Below are 12344 nucleotides of genomic sequence, written 5' to 3'. Positions count from 1 at the left end.
ACAACAATTTTGTGTTTTGGTTTCCTAATTTCTTGCTCTTCTTTAAAACTAGAAAAAGGGGTTTTTTGTTTGTTTGTTTCATTTCATTTCGTTTCATTTTGTGGTACTGGCTTTCCCACTGAGCTATATCCCTAGTCCTTTTTCTATTTTTTTTTTTTTTTATTTTGAGACATAGTCTCTCTAAGTTGACCATGCTGTGCTTGAATTTGTAATCATCCTGTCTCAGCCTCCCAGAGTGCTAGAGTTACAGATGTATGTCACAGATAGCTTTTTATTCTTTGTAAGTTTTATATAACTTTGTCTTTGTGCAACTTTGATTAAAATAATAAATTCATCTCTCAATTATGAAATCCATTGAATTTCTTAGCATTTGTTTTCCTACTATGTTTTGAAATTATGATTTGCCACTGCAAAGTATCATGTCTTTGAAATAATTTTTCCTCTTTCTAGTACTTTTGGAGATTGCTTTTAATAAGTCTTCTAGTCCCTTCATTCTAATGAGGTGTTATGAATGGGAGTTAGGATCCCCATCCTAATAGGTTTTGAAGTTCAATCCACATCCAGTCATGAAGGCTTGGGAATGCAGGATATATATTCTGGCTATAACACCAAGGCTACCTTGTCTTTTCATGACTAAGGGACGCTTCACTCCTATCCCTTGGTATCAAGCAATGAGTTGTCAGTGTCCCATCTTTGGGATACACTGCTAGAGAAACCAAACTCCAGCCCCCCTCTCCCTGTTTAAAGAACCACGACTCAGTACATCTTATTTATCAATTATGTTTTGTCCATTTTCTAATGCATTGACACATTCATCTTGTTTTTGAACGTGACTTTGTCTTTTTAGATAATAAAAACTGATCTTTCCTCTAACGTTGCTGTATACTTATTCTAGCTAGATGACTTTGCACCATCACGATTAGCAGTCTTCATACTTAGAAGTATTACGTATTACATATAAATTCTATCCAGTGAAATATGTAAGAACCAAAAATGTGTATTATTATTCAAAGAGTGATATTTAAAGGTGATGTTTTTATTCATCTAGAAAACATCAGTCTCAACTCCAAAACTACTTTTATTAATATAGTGATTTAATGCTGTTCACAAGTAAAACACACAACCATGTACACATATATAGATCACTTTCCTATGTAGCAGAAACATCCTGCAATATATTAACTTTATAGCAGCTTTTCTAACCAGGGGGCCTAGGCCTAGAGCCTGTTTTCTTAATCTTTATGTGATATGCCACTACATGATTTATTACTTGCCTTGACTTGATCTTAATCATTACGGTAAGTGTATCCCTAGAAACTCTCTAAAATTCTCATATTCAAAAATATTCTTTCCTAAATATCTCAAGTTCTTTCCCTTGGTGATTTCAATATCTGCGTATCTCTCAAACTTTTCCAAAACCCTAACAATTTTCCAAGATAGAGCTAGCCAGATCATATTACTGCATTTGCATATTTTTCATGATAATTCCCTTACCAGAAAGAGATCCCAAGGCCACCCAACACAGAGCAAAGGATGTGGAATCTCAGTTTGCTCTGAGACCTCAACTCTGTGTAGTCAAACTTACATTGCCTTCTTGGCTCCCCTACTTTTATGACCAAAAGAAGGCAAACTTTTCCACAGATCTGCCTATTTCTCTTCAGCTTTTGCCTCTTTCTGTCCACAAGGTCTCCATGACCTCTATGACCTGACTAAATGTATTCTTTTTATCTCTATCAGAGAATCTTGCTGACTTCCTTTCTTGTATAGCAATAGCTATCGCCTCTGTATTTCTTTTCCAGTCAACTAATATAGTGAGTTTAATAGGAAAAAAGTATTTTATATTTCTTAGAATCAAATCTCACTGCTTATGCAGTCCAATCAGGGAGGTAGACCTTAATAAGAGTAAAATTAATAAAAATAACATTGGATGTTCATGATTTTTCAATTGAACCAATGAGCTAACTCTACTAATCCAAATGACTAGGTGACTGCAAGTACAAACTTGCAAATTTACATTTGTAAATGCAAATTTATATTTGTAGAAGAAAAGCATTTAAAAAGTCTTGCTATTCTTTGAATTTGTTGGACTTTACATCTGTGTTAGGTTTAACTCCGGAAGCCACAAAATTGGAGGAACTGATGAGTTCAAAAGTGAACAGTCAGAATGGGGAGCCACAGTATCACATCTGACAATGTGAAAATATTCGTTGGATACTTATTCATTCTTGCCTAGTGGTAGAAGTAGGAAATAGGTCTTATGGGTGATAATTATAAAGAGACTGGTTTTAATTTGGTTTGATTTAGAGAATACTGTGTTTTCTTTAAAAAGATTTGATCAAAATAAGCTGCTATAATGATACTGTATTTCCCATAAATACAAATATTCAAGAAAATGACAGATTACTATTTAATTTGAATGTTGAAGTAAAGTGAATAGATTATATCAGTAAGAGGAGTCTTGATTCTTTATTCTAACTGTCCTACTGGACAACCTCAAGAAGAAAGAAAGAAAATACATGACTGAACCAAATGACAGAGTTTTTTTGAGCAATTATTTTCCTTTTACCTACAAGATATTGTATGAGGAAAAAAAATAATCACAAGTATGATACTAATCCCCATATAGTTCTAACCCTACACTTTTGGAAAAGATCAGAAATCCATTTGGAAGGTAAGACAATACACTATATATAAGACAGTTAAATGAGAACATAACATTAAATATGAATAAAGAACATAAAGCAGAATATTTAAATATTGGTAAATGGCAAAACAGTAATTTTGGAAGTCAAGAGGGATTAAAGTAGGCTGGGCAAGCAGGGCACATGGAAAAACTAGGACTCCTAATTTGATCTTAAAATGATCAACAAGCTAACAAGCTCCATCAGTGTACCTAAGCTTCAGTAGATTTTACAGACTCTTCCCCCATGATTTTCTCTGTTTTAAAGTAACTTCAGCTGTGTGTGCATGCATATATGTATGTGTGTATATTAATACACAAGCATGTATAAATGTGCACATTTGCATTTATGCATAGGACGATATTTGACAGTAGCTATATGAAAATGAAACTGCCAGCAGAACTTCTAAGCTTCCTTTCAGGAAAACAAGTCTTTGATAATTTTTCCTTTCTTGAGTTGGTTCTATTTCTCTGTGGTGGTATGGTCTTTCAAAACTTTGTACTGCTTTCAACCTTCCACAAATCAAGAAAAATGAACAATAATAACAATAGTAACAAATGAAAAACATCAGAGTAATTCAGCATTGTCCATTACTAGGTCTGTACTCAAAATATAGTTCAAGTGTAGTCCAGTAAAAGGTCAGTGGAGCAAAATTTAAAAGTGACTCAGAACTGATCTATACTTGCGCTAGAAACCTGAAGAAGGGGTGTATACGAGATCCTCAAAATTTACAGTTACTCTTCAACTTGAATGGAATAGAAACACTTAATATTTCCATAGGAATTCCATGGCCATTCCAAATGTCATAAATAGTTATTTGGCTACTATTTTAAAAAAAGAAAAAAGAAGATTCTCTTTCCAAGCTTGGAAACATGCGCATTGTTCCAGGGAACTCAAAAGACACACTTAGCCCAAAGGCATTCTCATAGAATTTTGGAGGTCTATTGTGGCCCAGTGATGGGTATTTAAAAAAATAAAATGAAACAAAGATGTGCTGCTGACTTTGTGAAGGTAGAGAAAGCTCATACTCAGTGAAACCTAAATGTGAAGTTATGCATTCATTTAAATTTGAGGGTATTGTGTATTAACTGTAAAATGAGGACCTTATTCTGGACACTAGATTGGACTTCATATCCCTGAAAAAGAGATTGAATTCCTGACAAATCTGAGACTAAGATTCTTTGTCTGGAAAATTGGCTGGGTAATATCTAGTATATTCTCTCAGGGACATATGGTGAGAATCCAGTGAGATGAGGTATCATATGTGTAAAACTATTCATTGTCTGGGAAGAACTGGGACTATGCATTCTTGTGATTAGAAGTGATGGACAATAGCATCACTAATCATTATTTATCAACAAATATTGCAGTTGGCCTATCATTAACTCCAAGAAAAGTTTGAAAGGATAAGAAAAAATAAACTTTCTGGATAGAAAAATAGAACTTTAAAAAGGAATTCATGCCTGATATGGTTATAAGAAACATCTTGGAACAAGTGATTTGGTTTCTGTCATCTCTCCTCTAGGATTTATATTTAGGGTTTTTAAATTCTCAATCCACTGTGTACAATTTAGAGATTTTCACATTTTCTCCTGCAGCATACTTCACTGGTAGGTTCCCAGAAGGTACCAGCCTGATCTGCTCCTCTTGCTTGCTAAGTGTTAAATCAGTGCTGTGGATCTCTGAGGGTGGAAGGCTCCAGTTCTGCAGAAACCCCCTAATCCTCTGTTTACCACAACAGGAGTCCATTGCCATAGAAATGATAGCTGAGATCCCACATTCAACATCACTGAGTTCACAACAAGGCCTTGTAAGAGGAGAAGCCAAGCTACAAGGAGGAGCAGAATTTATGAGAATAGTAGGGACTCTGTTGACTGGAAAGAAAGGGGAATTGTCCAGATTAAAATTAAAATGCATGAATGAGCTACGTTGTTGGGTATGCTGTAGTTTATTTTCTGTATAATGCTGCCGGACTAAAAGTAGTAATTTAGAATCTTATGTCATGTAATAGTTTGCTTTCAGAAAAGGTCAGCAGTTTCCCTTGATTGCATTTGTTTCTTATTAAAATAAGAAACAAGCAGATTCTAATTAATCATGTTGTGCAATTGATGTTTTCTGGTCAAAGATTTCCCTTTTCATGATGTGTTGTTTTGTTTGTGTGTTTATTGTATGTGTTGTTTCGTTTCTATTAACAGAAGAAAGTGAACCTGAGCAGGATACTAAAGGTATTCTTTTTTTTTTTTAAGTTTTTGTACTGCTTCTTTTAAAGTGCATGGCTCTTTTCAATTGTTTATTTTCACTGACCTTCCAAATAGCTCTAAGTGGCATTATTTTATTAAGAAATAGCAAATGACCTATGGGGAATATGAAGTCACAGCACTTAGCAAAGTGTCAGTAGATGGACTGCTTTGCTATATAAACTGCTTACTGACCATTTACATTTCTTAAGAAAAGACGGAGGCAGTAGAAATGTTTAAATCCGGTGTCCTACACTCTGAAAACACAACCAAGTGAAATGTAGTAAATCAACATATGAATATAAATCCCACAGCAGTTGGAATAAAAAGTTACTCCTTGTAACAGACTTCTTTTTGGATGGGTGGGATTAGAATTTTGGAGAAATGTTAAGATGCCAGCTTAGATTTTTTTATTGTCATTATTTCAACAGGACAGTGTTATGCAATTTCTCCAAGTCAATAAAAATTAAGTTATTTCATTATAATTGCCTACAGACATGTATATGTCCTGAAGTATGTTTAGAAGAAAGCGACTGGAAATCAAAATTTCTGGGAAAATCCCTATTGTGGAACAAGAGTTTTCCATCACCAAAAGTACCTTGCATTCTGAGTAAGCCCCACATTTTACACCCTTTAACCTAATCTTGACGGATACTTTGTGGATAAACTTCACAAATTCTCACATAATACATTTTTTGACGTTAGGGGTTATTTAGACTATTATTCTTTTAAATAGTACTTTCTTAAAATCTCAAATAAAATGCAGGTTGATTGTGCTTTATCCAAAATGCTTGGGATCAAAATGTTTCATATTCCAGAGTTTTTAATATTTTCAAATATTTCCATAAACTTTACTGATTAACCAGCCCTAATTTAAAAATCTCTAAAATCTAAATCTAAATCTAAAATGCTTCAAAATTGAAATTCTCCAAGAGTCATGTCTATGCTGAAAAAGTTTCAGATTTCAAAGCATTTCAGATTTTGGGTTTTAAGGGATGCTCAAGCCAGTATTTGAAATGTCTTCCACTAAATACCAGCTTGCTTGTAACCAAGTTCAGTCACACACGTGTCATCTGGTTCTGTATGAGTTTTGTTAAGTTCTTTTTCCCCCCAACTTGTTCCTATTAGTCTTTAGCTTTTTTAATCATGTCAGAACTTCTTTAAGAGAAGTAGAAAATAATAACAAAAGAAAAGAGTAAGAGAAAATAAAAGGCATGTGAGCTCGTGTTGTCTTTTGAAATAGTTGCTCAGAAACAGAAAGTGATCAGAATCATAAATATTCCTCCAATTATTCTCTTACTAAGAGAGAGAAGTAGTTCCTCTCAGGCCAAACTTCCTGCTAGGGATATTCCTTGAGCTTCCCATTATATCAGTAGGGCAATTTCGAGAGAATGATGGCCTTATCTCCTTAATGCATACTACCCTATAAAATGAAAATCAATAACAAGACATCATATACCTAAAAGTACTTGAAAGATGGAGGTAGGGGAGAGACAGAGACAGAGACTTTGAAATTCCTGACTGCTTAAGCCTAATTTTGAATATAACAGTCTCCACTTGCAGTCACATGTACAAATCTGCCCAAGAGAAACAAAGCCCAAAACTCATGAGTAGATTCCACTAGGAAAACAAACTAGAGATGAATGTATATCATGTGTGTACTTTCCATGCTGCAGAATTGCCTGCCCATGGGCAAATGAGCGCAAAAGAGCTCCCAGTGAATTGAAGAATGATAGATGAGACCATATAGGGCCAGAGGATCTGGATACACTTTTCCTTTAAAGATCCACATCAAAGCATTTTCCAAATGATTAAGTAATTTCATGTGCAGTCTGCTTGTTTCTGTAACAAAACACTAATATACAGTATTTTCATTCATGCAAAAATGTACAAAATAAGGGTATTGGATGCACCTTTTTTTGGACAAGAAACATAAGCTATTATGATTTAAACTGATGACCTAGAATGTGTTTTTAGTTTGTGGCTACTGCTAAAATAATGAGGTTTATAATTGTACTGTGTCCAAGTACATTATTGCATTGTTATCCATGTTATCTGACATTTATTTTTAACTACTGACTTTATTGTTCTCAGTGGTTGTTAAATAGTTTGGAATTCCTTTCTCCGTCCCTTTACCTATCTTATTTACAACTGGGGACAAAGGCGGATGGCTGAGAATATATCAGCTTTTTTGTTGGTTAACTGGGTTGAAAAACAAAGGTTTTTACTGCATCTAATCGACTAACATAATTTCTATTTCCTCATCCTTCTTACCCTCTCTGCAGTCTTTCCTGTCACTCATGGTTGTTGAATGAAGGGGCCCTGACCTGGTGAATTTCCTAGCACCTATCACACATGCAGGATAGCTGGGAGAATGACGGGTGGAAGGATGATGCACACACCACATACAAGTCTCTTCTCCCATTCTTCCCAAATAAGTTATTCATTCATTCATTCATGCATTCATTCAGCAAATATTGACTGAGCACCCACTGTGTACTAAGTAGGAAGAAGTTTGGAGATAGACACAGATACATAGATACATCCATCAGTCTTCATTGATGAATAAAGCAAACCCTATCCTTGTGATGCTTGCATTCCAGGGAGAAGGGCAGTCCAACAAACAATCGACTCAACATGTATGAAATAGTGATAAAGAAATAGTGATAGAGAAAAATAAACAAGGGTAAAGGGAATGAAGACAAGAAAGCATTGTGAGAGTGAGACATTTAAATAGAAACCCCGAAGATATTTGAAACTTCCTTTGAAAATAGAAACCAAAAAGGAAAGGTTGGAGATAACTTTCTGTATGGATAAAAGAGAGTTGAGCCTCTGTTTTATCTTTTGGAGAGAGTGCGAGGGTCAGGAGAGACCAGCTTCCCTGGTCTTTTTACTTCTCTTAACTCACCGCACTTTAACAATGGAACACAGGGTCAGGGAAGGGTGTATCTGCCCCGTTGGAGGAGGAGAACAGCCATTTATCACCACATTCATAAAGCTGTAATGCCAACAGCATTCTTTCATGTACTCCTTTGTTCCCCACTAGAGCCCCCCAGAAACTTCTGAGATGGAGCAGAGAAGAAATTAATTTAACTCCAATGTCAGCACGAACTGGAAATCAGTAACTGACTATGACTTATTTACTATTTCACATGTTTAGCTATGTTGTGCAATATGGACCATCAGAGGTTTTGCAACGAGCCTGGATGCTATTCCAAATAATGTAACATCTACCAAAAGAATAAAAGCTGTAAATTAAGACAAAACAAACCCTCCCCCTATTACTAAATTTCCAAGCATTTAAACTTCCACAAATTAGAATTTTTGCCTTTATAAGTTAAAGCAGAAAAAAAAAATTAGATTTGATTCTTCTCCATTTTTTAAAAATCTGGTCATCTTTAGCCAGAAGGCTCTCATACAAGTTCAAGGGCACAGTCAGTGCTCTTAAAACATTCTTTCCAGTACTTAGGAGATTGAAATGATCCAAGTCCAGATTTCTTCAGGATCTGTCTTGTTTTGGAGTTTCAGAAGCCAAGGCTACCCACGGATGTTCATTGTAGTAGCCTCACACTGAAAACCTCTAATGCTAAATCCTACAAGAGTTATTCCAGTCAAGTGATACACATAAACTGAAATATTTTGTGCCAGCTAGGTCTCCCATTATTATTACCAGAAAACATTAAAAAGAAGAATACCTGGGTACACCCTTGCTAGGATACCAATCAGTTTGTGTTAGTTGTCAAAAGTCCACAACCTGTGAATGTAGCTTGTTGGGAGAACAAAAATCCAAAGAGAACCATACTTTGCATTTGGGTGGTATCTCTCTTAAAGCTCTTTTACCTTACAACAGATTGATCTTCCCCTCCCCATCCCCACTGCTATTTATTTATCTACTGAAGTCATTTACTCTGTCAAGTTTCCTGGATTTGATTGAAATGCGTCTCCATGGTGTTATTTAGTGTGCTGCTGACTCTGTTGCTTTTTTGTAGATTGGTAATTAGACCCCAGGACTTACTTAAAGTCAGGCTCAGTTTTGCTTTTGGGATGGACAGATTCCCCTGCATTTTAAACATTTAATACTATTCTTGGCTTAACAAAAAAAAATTCAACTACTTGTTGGCTGTGAACACATCGCCTTTCTTGCTATTTTGTTCTCCTGCCTTTGGGTCCTGTGTAGCTTTGCTGCCACCACTATGGATTGAACCTAGGGTTTCACCCTGTGCTACATTCTCTTCCCTTCATATTTTATTTTGAGATAGTGTCTCACTAAACTGCCCGGGCTTGGCTTCAACTATCAACTCTCCTGTCTCAGCCACCTCCCAGACTACTGGGATTACAGGCACGTACAACCACACCCCGATGGGGCCAACATTTATATATTCAAAATGTCCCAGATTTCATCACTGAGATCCTTCATATTAAAAGATAAAAGGTCAAGTTAATTCAAGTCTTCAAAAATAATTCAGTTGTCAAACAAATCATATCTTTATCTCCTCATAGCTCTGGGCTTAATCTATGATTGTCCTGCACATCTCTTCTCTAATGTACACTATCCCCCAAACTTTTAGAATCCAAACACCACAATTAACTAGAAGAAATAAGTTTCAAGGGGTAGTGTTCATTGGGCCTTCACACTTTAATACTGTATTCCATGCTTAAGTCTTAGAAAACAATACATAGGAGCATACAATATCACATTTTTAGTGTAATAGGAGCTGACATAGTTTGAAAGAAAAACTAGACTTTAAGTCAGGAGCCAGGAAGTCAGGTTTCCCACCCACCACCTAGTGCTTTGGGAAAGCAAATTATTAACTGGGATTTGGTTGCTTCATTTATAAAACAAAAGGCATCTCTAATCTATCTCCAAAGTATCTTCCAAGTTTAATAACATTGTGATTCTAAGTACCTTCACGTTAATTGTACCTTCTAACCTCAGTCCCACTCTTTAGTTAAAGGTAAAACTTCTCACACCAGAAGATCTTCCTCTTATTTAATCAGTGGGGCTTTAGCCTCAGAAATGACGATAAATTATTCATTTTTCTGCTTATACTTCCTCTAAAATATTCTTTTTTCTTTTTTTGCCCAATATATTGTCTCATTCTATAAAAAAGTATAACCGATTTTGTCTATCTTTCCACTATGATACAGTTGAGGGTATGAAACATTAGTTTTTTCATTAGTTCAATAGAATTCTCTCCTGTGATGCTCCAGGTACTAATACAGCAGTAAGCAAGGGCTGGGGATATAGCTCAGTGGCACAAGTGCCTGCCTGGCAAGTGCAAGGTCCTGCGTTCTATTCCTGGTCTCCCCCCAAAAAAAACAGTAAACAAAGCAGGCAACATATTTGACTTCAGACAATCTAATGAGATAGGCAAATACTAGACAAGTGAAAAGTGATTTTAGATAGCGGCAAAGTCTGCAGAAACAAAATAGTATGATAAAAAAGTGAATGGAAGAAGAGTTATCCCATATGTTGGGCAATTAAGGAGGGCCTTTCTAAGGAAATGTTACTTCAGCAGAGATTCAAATGGTACAGGAAACCTGGGGACGTGTGTGGGAGACTGAGGAATAGCAAAGGTAAGATCTTAAAATGGGAAGAAGTTCATTGTATCTTGGAGTAGTGAGAAGTGGAACATAACACACAAAGGGCTTGAGGCCATGGCACGCCATTTAGTATTATCCTTAAAACAGGGGGAAGGATCCCACAAAGGGAAACATGTTCTTATGTTTATTTTTAAAACACCACTAGAGTGCCATCTTTCTCTCATGACGAGTCACTCACCACTTCTGTCTTCCTAACAGTTTTTGCCAGAATCCTGCGGGCTCCTGAATCCCATAATGTCACCTTTGGCTCCTTTGTGACCCTGCGCTGTACAGCAACAGGCATCCCTGTCCCCACCATCAGCTGGATTGAAAACGGAAACGCTGTGAGTGTTGTGTGTTTGGGGAGTTGTCTGGGGAAGACCTATTAGTGGTGAATTTCAAGGTGGAGCCTGTATTTGTAGGATTATCCTGGTCTCTGTCATTGATACCACTTGTATCATTTCTTTGAGGTTTCCAATATCTGTGTTGTAGGGACCACTGCCATTATACATTCAACTCCAGAAATACGCTTCTTTTCTGAAATCATGGGGAATAGTAGAATATCAAATGATTATAATTTTTTTCCACATGTAAAATAATTTTCATAAAATGCATCAGTGAAAGCTTAGTTGGCTTTTGTGATATGGGATACAATTGCAGATCATTTCTGTTGCCTGTTTTTCCTCTGACTCTTCCTGTGATGGTTGTTACTTAAAGTGTTCCCCCCAAATCTCACTGTATTGAAGGCTTAGTTGCCAGCTATGAGTTTTTGAAGTGATTGGATCATTAGGGTTCTAATTTCATCAGTGGATTAATCACTTATGTGTTCATAATTTGATAGTATTATTGGGAGCAGATGGAAACAGGAGATGAGGCCTAATTGAAGACATCATCAGGTTGTGACCTTGGAGATTACATCTAGTAACTGGTCCCTTTTCTGTGAATCTTTCCCTGTCTCTCTGCTTCCTGGCATCTGTGAAGAGAGCAGGTTTCCTTTGCCTGGCCCTTGTGCCATGATGTTTCTACCTTGCCACAGACCTGAGAGCAATAGAGCTGGCTAACCATGGACTAAATCCTCTGAAACTGTGAATCAAAAATACATCTTTCCTTTTTAACTTGTTTTTATTAGGTATTTGATCATAATGACAAGTGGGCCAACATATTTAATCAATGTATTGTACATTTTTTTTGTATCTCATTTTCTTTGATTACTTGCTATGTAGTGTATTGGGGAAAAAATGTCAGAAATTATTCTGAAGTCTATGTGAAGGAATTTTTCTCCAGAGAGAATTTTTCTTATTTTTTCTGAAATAAATTTCTACCACTAATCTCAGACTATCTGAAACCAAGCACAAGATTTGAACCTTCTTGGACATCCCAGATTATTATAACATGGCCTGTAATTCTCTATGTGTGCTACTTCACTTGTGGTTCACATTGACATATCCTTGATATTTAGTTCTTTGGGTTCTTAATTTAATCTATCTCTTACTGTACTGCATACATTTATGAGCTCTAAATTTTGATTTGTCTCATCTCTTCTTAAGGGCATCCAAAGAAAAGTTCAAAGTTTTAAGGATTGGAGAGGGCTCTCAGGGAAAAAAACTAAGCTTGTTACACTGTTTAAGTTATTTTTCAGTTTTGATGTCTTGTGTATGTGATGGTTCATCCAAATGATCTAGTTCATCAATATCTAGGGAGAAACTTATCCTGGACTATTATTATATCTTACAGATTCTGCCACTTGTTTAATTATGTTTGGTTTACATCTACATTATCCAATTTCTGATACTATTTGTGTGTAAAGAAAAATTTATATATATATGTGTGTGTGTGTGTGTGT

At 35.9% G+C, this 12344-nt stretch overlaps 1 protein-coding gene across 4 annotated transcripts in view; it reads left to right on the top strand.

Annotated features, from left to right (window-relative positions):
- Positions 1–12344, top strand: part of Musk (muscle, skeletal, receptor tyrosine kinase) — a 96497-nt gene that overhangs the window by 39705 nt on the left and 44448 nt on the right. For 2 of the 4 annotated variants that reach the window (XM_005382733.1, XM_005382732.1), the window contains exons 6-7: positions 4877–4906; positions 10721–10845. In XM_005382733.1, coding sequence (XP_005382790.1) covers positions 4877–4906; positions 10721–10845 — 155 coding nt within the window. The remainder of the gene's footprint in view (positions 1–4876; positions 4907–10720; positions 10846–12344) is intronic. The other 2 variants (XM_005382735.1, XM_005382734.2) reach the window with 1 other exon arrangement.

The sequence above is a fragment of the Chinchilla lanigera genome, unplaced genomic scaffold, assembly GCF_000276665.1.
Source record: "Chinchilla lanigera isolate Chin_1 unplaced genomic scaffold, ChiLan1.0 scaffold00018, whole genome shotgun sequence".
In the NCBI taxonomy this organism is placed as follows: domain Eukaryota; kingdom Metazoa; phylum Chordata; class Mammalia; order Rodentia; family Chinchillidae; genus Chinchilla; species Chinchilla lanigera.
Note: the sequence above shows the minus strand (reverse complement) of the source record. Positions and strands in the feature narration are given on the sequence as shown.